Source organism: Clytia hemisphaerica, unplaced genomic scaffold, assembly GCF_902728285.1.
Source record: "Clytia hemisphaerica strain Z4C2 unplaced genomic scaffold, Clytia hemisphaerica genome assembly, whole genome shotgun sequence".
In the NCBI taxonomy this organism is placed as follows: domain Eukaryota; kingdom Metazoa; phylum Cnidaria; class Hydrozoa; order Leptothecata; family Clytiidae; genus Clytia; species Clytia hemisphaerica.
In genome coordinates, this window is record NW_027104545.1 from 87,547 (window position 1) to 101,216 (window position 13,670).

The window sequence follows — 13,670 nt, forward strand, 5'->3', positions numbered from 1 at the left end:
TTTGGAAGGATTTCCTACCAAAGTCACGTGACTAAAATATGCAATTTCACCGGTTTTAGAGATGTGAAATAGCGTTTGCCGCCTACTTTTTTTGATCTCGCGCTCCGAAAACAATTAAAATGCTAGATCCTATCCATCGGCACGAAATTTAAGAAGTCAAATTTTTGCTTCACTTTTTTTTGCTGGAGAAAGCTTAAAGTTGCCTATCTAGCCCTTCGGGCTTTATAGATATATGTGGCCAAATGCTCCTAGTCTACCTTACTGGCGTCATAAAAAATTATCAATAAGCAAAGTTCAGCCAAAAAAGTAAACTTTAGTCTAGTAGTGTGATCCCGGACTTCTCCCGATATTGGGGGCCCTATTATATTCAGAGATTTTCGGTCTGCAAAATATTTTTGTCTTGAAATTGCATCAGCCACACTAAGAAAGCATATCTCAGAAGTACGATACGATTTTACCTGGTCGATGGATAAGGAGTGGAATCATGCAAAAACCTTGGGCTAAAACTACATGTCATATATTCCTGTGGGACAGAGCGACCCTCCATGCCAAAAATCGCTCGTGTTTTCCGATAATTTTCTAATCGGAATGTTTTGTACTTTTGGTGCATGCCTTTTAACAACTGTTCCGCTCCTTCAAAGATGGCGGACTGACACGAGTTGGTCTCGGTGTAATTCGATTTGATATTAACTGTTTATCTTGTTGTTTTTTCACACTCCAGAAACATTAATCAGAATAATCAGAAATATCATTCATTCAAATTTCTTTTAGGGCTTTAATTTATTTAATACGATCATAATGCCTATCAGCTGTCGCTTCTATCGTCAGAAATACCCAGAGGTAAGGTGTCTAATTTTGTTTCAATTAAATTTATAATTTTTCTTCATTTTTGTCAAGTCTAGTTTCAGTCTAGCTGAGGGTGTCAGATATTACCAGATATGGGTTTTTGTAAGGAGATTTGCCTCCCCTCCTTCCTAACGCTGCCTTGATTTGTTGAAAATAGCATATCTGAACTACAAGCCCAATTTATGACTCGCCATAAAGAAAGCAAAAGCGACACTATCTTTCAGTTATAGTCACACGACTAGCGTCCCGCCTAAATGCGTATCAAAGATTAATGCTGCGAAAGCGCTACCGTGAAAAAGGGTAACTTGCATCAGTGGAGGCTAACATGCATATACCCCAATTCACAGACCAACTAGAGCAGTATTACTTCTCTTCAAAGTGTTGACATGGAAACATTATGACAAAATTACTTGACAATAGAAAAACGTACCTTTGATCAGAATCACTTTTCTTTTCCCACGTCAACATGTCACAAGTTTCGAAGAGCGTGATTGTAAATGTCTTTTGCCTACTCTCCTCTGCACACTCTCCCCGTTTTCGCCACTTGTTTAAAAAAAATGTCAAAATGGGGTGGTTTCCATAAGGTTGCGTACTTACTTTTTTTTGCCGCCCCTGTCTCTCAAGGGTGGCTGAAGGGTGGTGGATATTTTACCGAGTGGATGGGGAAACCAGGCTCATATCTATCAGCCAATCATATTTTGGACTAATGACGTAATCGCGACTTATTCTTTTGAAAATTCTAAATAACAAGATGTCAGATTATGAAGCGTGTAAAAGTGAGGTCATTTGGGAAACGCAATTCATGGTAATTATAATTATCTTTCCTCAATTAATTACATGTTTTCTTAAATTTGATTTTCATATTACAAGGTGAGAAAACCATGACCAGACAAGACTGTGAATTGGGGTATATGCATGTTAGCCTCCACTGATGCAAGTTACCCTTTTTCACGGTATATCGTTTACTTGACTCTCAAGCAAAAAAATGCTGCGCAAAACTTCTAAAGGGATTCATGAAAAAATAACCCTGCGCTTTTTAATGAAATTAACATTTTCAAAAACGTTGAGAAATTGCCTAAAATTTAAGCCTAGCCAACCTTGAAAACTATTTTGAAGATCAACTTCCCAAGAAAACAGTCTGGGAGATCCTCTCAATTGCACGCTTATGTTCGGAGGCCGTAAGCGCGCAATTGCACAGTTATCAAAATGGCAGAATTCTTATCGAAATTGTTCTGAAACGGGCGGTAAGCGTTTAGCAAGATTGATGGGTGACGGCTTTTGAGGTAAGCGTGCAATTGCACGCTTTAATATTTTTGACACGCAATACATTGTTTAGGAGTGTCGACTGCGCACGCGTCAATCCAATTTTCCATTGTTTTGATTTTAGCGACCACGGAAAATTCACTCTCCTCCGTAAAAAAACGGTAGGTAAACATCTGGTTCTCATAAGGAAACATAGCAGAAAAACGGTAGGTAAAGAACTCCTTTTAATCATAACTTCTTTTCCTCTCGATGAATTTTTGTGAAATTTTCAGGAGAGACTTATAAAATTATCATTGATATCATGTTCAAATATCTAAATCATTCTCTTTAAAAGAGAGAAAAAAATTCACAATGTTTTCATTCCTCTAACCTTTCACAGTACTAAAGTGCGCATTTTTACCTTCCATTTTTACCGGCCTCTGCAATGGAGTACCGTGAAGATAGCGAGACTCCTAAATGGTGTATTCCTTCCGAAAGCTCTGTTGAATTTCAAAAGCCTAGGGCAGTTTTACTCAAAATTTATCGTAGAAGAAGATTCCGTAAAAATGGATTGCCCATTAAACCATGCCTTTGCCCGAATTAGAGACTTCTGAACCCCTTGAAATCCCTAAGCAATTTCAACCGGGGAGGGAGCGGGCGTAAATTATAACCATGCAATTGCGCGCTTACCTGCGCTTACGCCTCGGAACTTAAGCGTGCAATTGAGAGGATTTCCCAGACTGGAAAAAGATCTACAAGGGAGGCGGAACCCACCTAGATCCGCGCACCACCGGATAGGCTGTTTCCCGGAAATTTTGCCGGACCTCAAATAATGACCCATTTACATATGCGGAATTTTTTTTACTTTAGCGTATAAACCAGGCCTTAAAAATCCAAGCGCTGTCTCGGGAATTGAATGACAAATTTTATTTGGTTGATTTTGGCTGCTGCGTTTTTTGTTTCAAACTTTCAAGTTTTAATTAATTGTCTTGCGAACTTGATTTGGGTAACTCTCATCCTTGTTGTGCAAATACATCCTGTAGATGACTGATGTTGTTTTTTCTGAACGCTAGATTTCCTAGTGACTAACTGTCTTTGTTAAAAAGCTTCACTATCATTATTACAACGATACCGTGAGAGGTCCTAAAGCCGACAGCCCAGCCTAATCCTGACCCCCAAAATAACTGTTATGAAAGAAAATTCTATATTTACAAACATTCCCTCTCCAAGTTGAACGATAAACTATTGCTAGAACTCTCAAAACAAAACATCTAACAAGATAGATGTCAATTAATGTAATTAAAAAGTGCGAGTTGTAAAAATATACCTTTTATTCTGGATCAGTTGCTCATGTTTAAAACGATAACAGTTTTGTAATAAAAGTGACTTGTGCGGGAAAAATAAGAAACAACTTGGACTGGTTTCCATCAAGAAACAAACAGACTTAATTGTAAAAATGGCGCGAAGTTGAAAAAATGGTGGATGCGGTAGTACTAATTTGAATAACAAATATCGAATCAATGAGGCGGCAACTATCAATGCCCTCTTTACCACCTATAAGTCTGGATGTTTATTTACGGAAGGCCCGCAGTCGGACAGCTCTTCATTTAAGTGTACTCTTTGACGACATATATTATCTTTATTAGAATAGGAGCAAGGTGTCATGTAATACATAATAATTGTAATATACGCCGTCCATTTGTATTCTTATCATGCAATATATAATATAATGTAATATACGTCGTCTATATGTAGTATCCTTACACAAAGTCCTAGCCCCGCAATCAAGCCAAGTGCCAGTGTAACAGGGGGCGCGCAGTTACTACAAGACAGTATGACACTTACTACCATGTTGGTACTGTATTCAGAAGTTATGAAAACAGTTACTACACAGTGTAGTAACTGCTGTTTGGGGGTGGTGCCAAACACTAAAACTAGCACTTTTGGTGTAGTAAGTGCTTATATTTTAATTCTTTTTAAAGAACTTTCAAAATTTTTCACCAAAAATGAATTTTTTTGTGAAACAATTCTTTGTTAAAAAAAATATTTTTGTTATAAATGGACGAAAAAAAATTTGAAATTTTTCTCAGACCCAACTTTGAAATTATGCTTTCCCTAATTATCATTAAAATGTTCTCAACAGCTGTTAACCAAGTAAATTAAAAGAAAATCTAGCACAAAAATGGCTTTAGGTTGAAAAACAATCGCAATTTAGGGTAATTTCGAGCATGTTTTTGATGATATCACTCAAAAACAGGGGTGGTACCTGGAAATCTTTTCTGAAAACAGTTACTACCAAGGTGTAGTAACTGCAAAGGGTGGTGGTCCTGAAAAAAATGTTGAAAAAGCACTTACTACACATCATGTCTTGTAGTAACTGCGTGCCCCCCCCCCTGAGTGTAAAGTAATAGAAACCAGGCTTGATTACATAAAGTTGCAAAATGAGCACGCTCGTATACAGACCTCTTTTATATTTTTGTGTGCTTTGGAAAATCAAAACATCTCGTTACTTTATATGATGCTGTTAGTTACTACTGTTGTCATTTATGACGTTGTGCATATTGCAATAAAAAATATGTTTTGTTATAAGAAGCAATTATTGTTATTTGGTTCAATTGGTTCAATGTATCAAATCTCTCAGTTTAGTTGACACTTTGGTATCTTCGTTGCGTCACAGTGAAAGGTTTGTTTTTATTTTTGTTTGTATCTTTGAAAGACCCCATCAGCTTTGGGCTGGGCTGTCGGCTTTAGGACCTCTCACCGTACTATCTATTTTTAGAACAACACTATCTTTGTTAAAACTATACTATCTTTTTTAAAAGTGACACTTTCTTTGTTAAAATGATACTATCTTTTGGATTGGTTTAGCTTTTTTTCTTAGGACCCTCTCCCCACAGCCAGTCAATATCTTTAGCCAATTGGAATCCTATTCCTAATTAAGAAGAAATATTTAAAAGTTTGATATCTCTGAAACAAGCTACATTCGCAAATTCCAAGTATGACCAATAGGTTAGGTATACCAAATATGATAACTAAAATTGAAAAATTTCATTCGCGGATGGTGGATTATTAACGCCCCAAAAAATAATTCAAAACTAGGAATTAAACGAACTACCGTTTTATTATATCACGAAGAAAAACAGAAAGTGAGTTTCCCGCGTTTTATAAATAAGATGTCAATTTTACGGTAATCTAGAAAGGCCTTTAGTGCGGTATAAACAAACGATTTCATTGGCTGAAAAAAGTCAAAACATCAAGCTATATCACGTGATCAGAATCATGATCAGAGTGAATGGGAGCCGTGGTCATACATCATACAATATTTTCCCGCGTTTTAATTTGGCAAAGTTTAGTAAATTCGATGACGTATCAATGTTTTGATTTTTCAAGTGGGGATATCATCTGTTCAGAGCCAAAATATGGTTTGTATGGGATCGAGATCGGTACAGCTGTGTCCCGAGGACCCTCTTGGAGCAAAAAGTGCCGTTTTTTTCTATGCTCCGGAACACCGGAAGTTTCCGGAGCACTTCCGGTGTTTCTAAGGTAGTTTTTCAAGAATTGGTTTGCACTGGAACTGCGGAACGTTCTGTTCTAATCATGTGAAAACTAACTGCGCATGCGCGTATTTAATAAAAATCAGTCGACTCATGGAAGTGAAACCTCATTATTAAACCTTAATTATTTGATATTTCGACCAGTGATACTTTTGAATATGTGACAAATCCAATTTCATTAATGGCTGAACCATCATATCAACATTTTTTTGTAACCAGAAAAAAAATTCTGCCAAATCTCCCGCATCTTCAGGATTTTCTCCTGCAATATCTCCTGCGTTTCCAAAAATTTTCTGATTTCCTGAAATGGAAAAAAAATTCAGATTAAAAAAAAACAGAATGGCAAAATTTACTGATTTTGGAAAATTGGAACTAAAAATTTCTTGATTTCCCGATTTTCCGATCTGGAAAAATTGTATTACCGGGGAAAATTTTTCTGACTTGGAGCTCTCCTGCATTTTTGTGAGGCAAAGTTGACAGCTATGTCGTTTGGTTTAGAACTCCCAAACTGTCTAAAGAACTGTCTAAACTGTTTAATATATCTTCAGAACTAACAGACTTTTTGAAATTTGGTAAAATAATAGTTTTACTATGTTCATAACCATTAGTAAAATACTCCACGTTCGTTTGCATAGAGTAGAAACATGAAATACGAAATCGATTTTGGCAAGATTTTTTTGAAAAATGACAAGATTTGACTGTATCTTTTTATTCCATTTCTATTTTATTTCAAATGAAAAATTTATTGACAATGAATGGGTAAGCTTTCTAGAAAAAAAATCTTGCTAAAATTGATTTCGCATTTTGCAATTTTGCCCTACGCAAACAAGTGTGTGAAACGCCTACACCACAAAAATAGTATCGTTTAAAAAAAGAAAGTGAAATGAGGCTGAAAGCACAAAAGTAGATGAAGACTCAAGATAGTGAAGGCCCATGAATGAGCAAAGACAAGACGATGCTGATGAAAATTAAAAACTAATGAAATAAATATTTTCATATCTAAAATGTTTTGAACATAAAAGTTAAAATATATTTAAATTATCCATGTTGAGGATTCCAGGATGATTTGGCCAGCGCAGCAGTGCTAAGAAAAAAGAAAACATGGCACAAGAATAGAATTTGACAAAAGACAAAATAAAGGGAGACTAGAAGTTAGGTATAAAGAGTCACAAGAGACAATCTCGTGTAATTTATGGCACATCCAAAAAAAGACATGAGTTTGGGGCAAAATTGGGCCTTTTTTATAAATGACATGGTCATTTATGTATTAAAAGAAGCGTATTAGGATGTAGATTCCAGAAATACGTGTTACTGTAATAAAATTAATTTTCTGTCTTTTTGAGAAATTAGGGAAAAGTGCTTTATGACGTCATAAAACTTAAAATTTGAATATGACAAGAAAATAATTGCCGAAACCCCCAGGAAAATACAAGAAATAAGAGACTGGTTTTCAAACTGCTTTTGTTGTTTATATTTTTTTTTTTACTATTTAGTAGATGGTTTGTCTATGTGGTCCTTTGGATCTTACCATTACTTTTTTGCTTAAAATGTGGTAAATCTATGATTATGATTGGGAAGAAGATAAGATACAGAAATGTTTAGATTTAGATGCATATTCTTAGTTGCACAAAAAATTTGAGCTAACAAAAAAGTATCCATGTAACTACATGTAACTGCTTTCTGACTTTTTAATGCAAATCGATTTAGGAAGACGATAAGATACAGAAATGTTTAGATTTAGATGCATATTCTTAGTTGCACAAAAAATTTGAGCTAACAAAAAGTATCCATGTAACTGCATGTAACTGCTTTCTGACTTTTTAATGCAAATCGATTTAGGAAGACCGGGCAATTAACCAAAAGCATTATAATAGGAAAAAGACTTTACAGCCTGGATATCCAGGATGGCCCTTGACTTATCTATAGGTCAGAATGTTGCAACATTTCTTGCTTGCATGCTATTCTAGCAAAAGGTATCATAATTTCAAAATTGCAGACCAATGAATGCTACCATTTAATATAAAGTCAATTTGAGGGAAAACTGAAGAATGTTACAGCAATGCATTCAAAAAGTTAATGTTTTAACCATCTTTTCAAATTATCCAGAAGACATGGTCAAAACATTTTGAGATTTTCGGGTATTTTTTATAGCGTTTTTCAGAATTTGATTAAGTTAGAGAGAGAGTGGAAATTTCAGTACAAAGTAAGTTAGAGCACGTAAAAATCATTTCTGGTTTTTAAAATTTTGCAGAGAATTTCCTTTTTTATGACCATGATTGTAGTATATAATCTAAAACTTCAAAACTATGTTAGTAGATTTGTTACAAACAGCAAAGAGGATTTTGAGGTTAGATAATAAAATATATTTGCATATATAAACAAGTTGTTGAAAGTGCATTAGACTCTGAAGTTAACAAGAAGGCATTTAATTAGGGAGTAAACTAGCCTGAGAGCATTAAATTATTATTAAATATTAAACGTTTCAAATTATACATCCTGTTTGTTGTATTTAACTTATAAACACTGACTATGATGTTATATATATTCAATTTGCAGATCGATGACATCGTCATGGTCAACGTTCGCTCCATCGCGGAGATGGGCGCATATGTTCACCTGTTGGAATACAAAAATATTGAAGGAATGATCTTACTCAGTGAACTTTCAAGGAGGCGTATTCGTTCCATTAATAAATTGATTCGAGTTGGACGAAACGAATGTGTTGTAGTCATCCGTGTAGATAAAGACAAAGGTAATAGTCTTTTCCTTACCCTCACACTTGTAAACAAACAACATTAAAAAACTACATATGAATGCGCTGAGAGGATTTTAGAAAGAAGATAATTTCTGTAGGCTGTTTGCATATTTTTCATTCTGTTGATTTTGTTTTAGCAAAAGTATTTTCTTTGTTTTTTCCTAACTTTTCCTAATTATGTTGTTATTATGAAATGGCATTCAGTAGGGGGGTCAACAGTTAGTACAAGACACTATGCCTACAAACTGTTTTTTTGGAAGACGTTAGTACTGTACACTTAGTACAGTTAGTACTAACTGAGTGTTGGGTCAAATTTACATACCACCCTTGAAAATGGCATTTCGACTATCATAAAAGCAATAAAATTGGATAAGATAAAATCTAATCTCTCAAATGTTTCAATTTTCCATCTTTCAATAGGAAAATACAACATTTTCAAAAATATCTTAGAATATTGAATTTCTATGGCAACCGACAAATCGTTTTTAAGATTTAAAAAATAATTTTTCGAAAATTTGAATTTAAAAAACGATGTTTTACCTTTTCGACATTTCAACAAACTACGTGAGAGCTTCCTCGAACAAGTGTTCTCGTCCTAACAATATGCCTTATCAACATTACTCCATAACACCATGAACATATAAACGACTGGACATCCATCTCCTTTGTCTTTTTGAAGATAACACAGCTAGCTTCGTTGCCGCCTCGTTAAAAGCATGAAATGAAACAATAGATTTTGATGATATACCACTTGGGAATACCTTGCTAACAACGTCAAAACTTCGACAAAAGTCTCTGTTGTTCTACTCTTCTCAAGTCTTTTATCAATATCATAACAAAGATAACAGAGGCAAAATCATCGTCAGCTTGTCAAAACTCCGACTAATATTTCTAAATTTTGACTTAAAAGTGTCTAATAATTTTAAAGAGTGTCACATTCTAATTTCGATATTCTTATGACACAGGCTCTCAACTTTGGCAAGCTATTTTTCTCAAGTCATAAAAAAAAATTACTGGAGTGACAAAAGTGATTCAAAAGTATACACGCAGTTGAGAAACTGCATTTCAGAGTTGAAAATATTGATAAAATATATTGCAAACTTGTGAAAAAATTCGAAAATAATTTTTTTGTACATTAGGAGTAATGTTCAAGCTCTATCAATCTTTTTACCTAAATAATTCAAAGAAATAAAATTATGACGGAATATTGTCGGATTTTTCATACCAATTTTGAAATACAGGCGGCAACGAAGCTCGCTTCAAAGAGACAATAAAAGATAGATGTCCAGTCGTTTATATGTTCATGATAACACCAAATTCCTTAACTCGAACTTTAAATTTGTGTTCCATGTACCTGTTCGAGTTATGGAGACTCAACTAAAGTTTATTTATCCTAGTTTATAAATACCCCATATTTTCTATCTTGTTACTTTTCGCTTTCGAATTGGTTGATTAAATCAAGATTTGTATAAATTAAGATCATATTTTTCTGCAGGGTATATCGATTTATCGAAACGTCGAGTTTCAATTGAAGAAGTCAAAAAATGTGAAGAGAAATTTACTAGAGGAAAAACCGTATGTTATTTTGGTTTGGAACAAACTTTTATCATCATTGAAACGTTGTGTTTCCCTTTTTCATTTATTAGATTTTTTGAAATTTTAAAAGTTACTTTGAGGCAATCTATACTATCTCGACCTAAACCCTGACCTTGTGAAAAGGCCGACCCTCGACCCTTGGAAAAAGCCTCGACCCAAAAACAATAAAAAGCCAGAACTAGATGATGAACCAGTTTGTTAGATTGCCCAACTTTAAGGGAGCAAAAGTCTTGAAAATTTTGTAGAGACGAAGATTAAATTTTTTATGTTCACTTCAATATTTCTCACTACCAGTCTTTTATTTTGTTTTTTTTATTGCAGGTAGCAAGTATATTACGTCACGTTGGTGAAATTCTCAAGTATGAATCAGACGAAGAATTAGAAGACTTGTTTGAAAAAACTGCATGGTTCTTCGATGAAAAATATAAGACTACTGGAGGTGCTTACGAAGCTTTCAAACACGCTGTAACGTAAGTCCTCAACTCACTTTTTACGAATAATCTTAAAAAGCCTCCTCTCTAGTGTTTTATGAAGACTGTTTTTAAATTTTGACTCTGTTTTTGAAAGGGTGTAAAAAATATATTACTAAATTGAATGTATTTCAGGGAGCCAACGATATTAGACGAATGCGATTTGGACGAGAAAACAAAAGAGGTTTTGATGACGAATATCAACAGGCGTATGATGACACAAGCTGTCAAGGTCAGAAGTGATATCGAGGTCAGTTGCTATAGTTACGAAGGGATCGACGCCATCAAAGAAGCGTTACGTCAAGGTGTCAAACTTTCAACTGAAGAACTACCTATCAAAGTAAGTGAGAGTTTGATTTTCTTCTCCATCAAGATAATGATTCAAGGTGCAGAAGAGTCACCATAACTCTAACGGCAAGGGGGATCTTTCGAGTTGAAGAGAGTCGAAATTATCCTTTTATCTGCGAATGAGCTGAAACAAAACAACTAGAACTTACTTGTTTATAAGGGGTATTTGGGTAAGTGAAAGTGAAAAAATAGTCAGGTTTTAATCGGATCCTAACTTTTCTTTCAATTTAGGTCAATTTAATCGCTCCACCATTATACGTAATCACTATGACAACGCTAGATCGTGACGGAGCTCTGGAAGCCATCGGACGCGCCAATAACGCAATCAAAGAATCTATAGAAAATAATAAAGGAACCTTCGTCGTTAAAATGGAAGTGAGTTGATCGTTTTAAAAGTGAAACCTCATTCTTTACATATTAGACAGCTCAGGTTTTAGTCATTGTCCTTCATGATAGCCAATCAAAATTCGACGATTTTCTGAAATCTATCATGTGATGAATTTTATGACGCGTATTCTTTTCTTTATAGAAATTAGTAAATTGTGACGGTACTCTAGGGGCTGAGTTAGGTCTCGTATGCACGGTCAGAACCATGGTCTGAAAATTTCGTTAATCAGAGATACGAAGTACTTACGTTTTCTAAGTTTTGAAAACGAAAGTACTTCATAGCTCGAGATAGCAAAATTTTCAGACCATGGTTCTGACCTTTTTCTTAATCAGCATAAAATTTCTGATCAATTGGTATATAATATGCAGGGTTTTAAGCTCAAAAAATATTTTTCTTAGGCTAGCAGAGCCTAAAGGCCGGTCTCCACTTGCGCGCGCTTCGATCGCTCTTCTTCGAGCAAAGCTTCCACGCTATTGGTCAAAAGAAAAATGAAGCAACTCCATTGGTGCGATATGACGTAACGATCGCGCGCTTGAAAAAAAAGTTGAAATACATTCAACTTTTTTTCCAAGCGCGCGCTGCGTTTTTGTGACGTAATCTTTTCTCCAAGCAAAAATGATTGAAGCCAAAGTTGCGATTGAAGCGCGCGCAAGTGGAGACCGGCCTTAAGAGCCCATGTGACGAAAGAAAATTTTGAATCCGCCATTATGGATTTCGAAATTCATGTAGAAAAAAAACTTTTTCTGAATTTTATTATTTGAACGGTAGGCAAGACCCTCCAAAAATTTCAAGTAAATGAAGTAAGCCAATCAAAAGTTACAGCCAGGCAAATTTGGAAACCAAAGTAGTCATTTCAAAAAATCAAAATCGAAAATGCTTCATATCTCCAGATAACGAAATTTTCAGACCATGGTTCTGACATTTTTCTTAATCAGCATAAAATTTGTGATTGATTGGTATATAATATGCCTATGTTTAAAGTTAAAAATAAAAAATTTTCAAGCAAGAGGGCTAAAAAGGGTTGAAAATCTAAAATCCGCCATTATGGAAATTTGTGCCTGATCCAAATAACGCCACACATGTTTTCTGACTCTTCAAGGACTATACTTTCATGATCAAAAGAAAAAATGACTATACGCCGATGCGCATACGGGACCTAACTCAGCCCCTAGAGTACGGAGCTGACGGAGATTTTGTCGTGACAAATTTCTCTATTTTAAACCTAGTATGCTTTCATGCGAAATTCGTCAGCTCTTTTTAGCAGATAACTATCTATTTATTTTCTCTTGGGAATTCGTTGAATGGAGCCTTTTTTTAGATTTTATAACATAACTTTTATCTTGGCACTATTATAGATAGAACTTGTTGGCCTATGCAGGCCTATGGCCTAAATATGGTCTAAGTTCACATTTCGTCAACAAATAATATTGTTTTCCTTATTTCTCTCCTCAGCCTAAAGTTGTGACGGACTCAGACGAAGCAGACTTGCAGAAGACACTGGAACAACTTGAACAAATGAACCAAGAAAAAGATGGCGACGACGATGGAGAAAGCGAAAGTGAAAGCGAAGATGACGAGGAAGAACCGGCAGCCGAAGAATAAAAGAATGCCTCGAGGGCGGAACATTTGTAGAAGGCGTTCATGTTTGGGCGGCATAAGGATTATTGCCTATCAAAGGAGTTATTAGTCAATCTTTCTTATGCCGCCCATTTGTGAATAATTTCTTTAGTAAATTTATTAAAAAAGATCTTTAAATAACATCTAAAATATAGAATTTTTCATTACACTAAAGTTTCTTCCTCAAGTTTTAAGATTTTTTCCCCAAAATTACTTATCATCGAGAAATAGATTTTAAGATCGATAATTTAGCTGAGTACGATATTTATGCCAAGTCAGCAAAAATTTGAACCAAAATATATCACGTCGTTACCGTAAAAACACCCCCATGAACCATTTTCCTCTTACTTTGATGGGATATCATGGTTTCTGCCCCCCCCCCTACACCTAAAATAAGGTGAGAGCGAAAATTCCTTTTAAGTTGTTTGTAGTTTTTAGATACATGGTCTCTATAATTTCGAACCTCTATGACTTGAACGGGTTTTTTGATCCCTTCAGTTCGTAAGCGGTACTCCATATCTCGAAACTTCCATAACTCGAGCAAATTTGCGATCCCCGTGCATGTTCGGGATAAAGAGACTTCACTCTTTAATTGCAGTTTTCCCGGGCTGGAAAAGAAATAACGTCATCTTAGGGACGAGTCCGTTGAGAGCAACAATTATAAGGCGGAGAAATTAATAAGGGAAAATTGCATTTTAAATGAGGAAAAAACCATGGTAGAGAAGCTCATTCGAGAAATTTTAAGATTTTATATCATTTTAGATTAGGGGCCGTCCACATAGTACGTACGCACTAAGGGGGAGGGGGGGGTATTCTCAAAAGCGTATGCTTGCGTACAGGGGGAGGGGAGGGGT

General features: G+C 35.3%; 1 protein-coding gene across 1 annotated transcript; it reads left to right on the forward strand.

Moving 5' to 3' along the window:
* Window positions 1-633: 633 nt before the first annotated feature.
* On the forward strand, window positions 634-12,990 carry LOC136822681 (eukaryotic translation initiation factor 2 subunit 1-like). Its single transcript, XM_067078973.1, has 7 exons — window positions 634-840; window positions 8,199-8,394; window positions 9,893-9,972; window positions 10,315-10,463; window positions 10,599-10,803; window positions 11,043-11,186; window positions 12,652-12,990. The coding sequence occupies exons 1-7, from the start codon at window positions 799-801 to the stop codon at window positions 12,799-12,801; spliced, it is 966 nt and encodes a 321-aa protein (XP_066935074.1). The 5' UTR covers window positions 634-798; the 3' UTR covers window positions 12,802-12,990.
* Window positions 12,991-13,670: the final 680 nt, after the last annotated feature.

Bases quoted from the DNA above. Each gene is read 5' to 3' on its own strand.
- LOC136822681 (XM_067078973.1), top strand. From the start codon at position 799: ATGCCTATCAGCTGTCGCTTCTATCGTCAGAAATACCCAGAG. The intron at 9,973-10,314 runs GTATGTTATTTT...TTTTTATTGCAG, and splicing joins AATTTACTAGAGGAAAAACC to GTAGCAAGTATATTACGTCA. The intron at 11,187-12,651 runs GTGAGTTGATCG...TTCTCTCCTCAG, and splicing joins CCTTCGTCGTTAAAATGGAA to CCTAAAGTTGTGACGGACTC.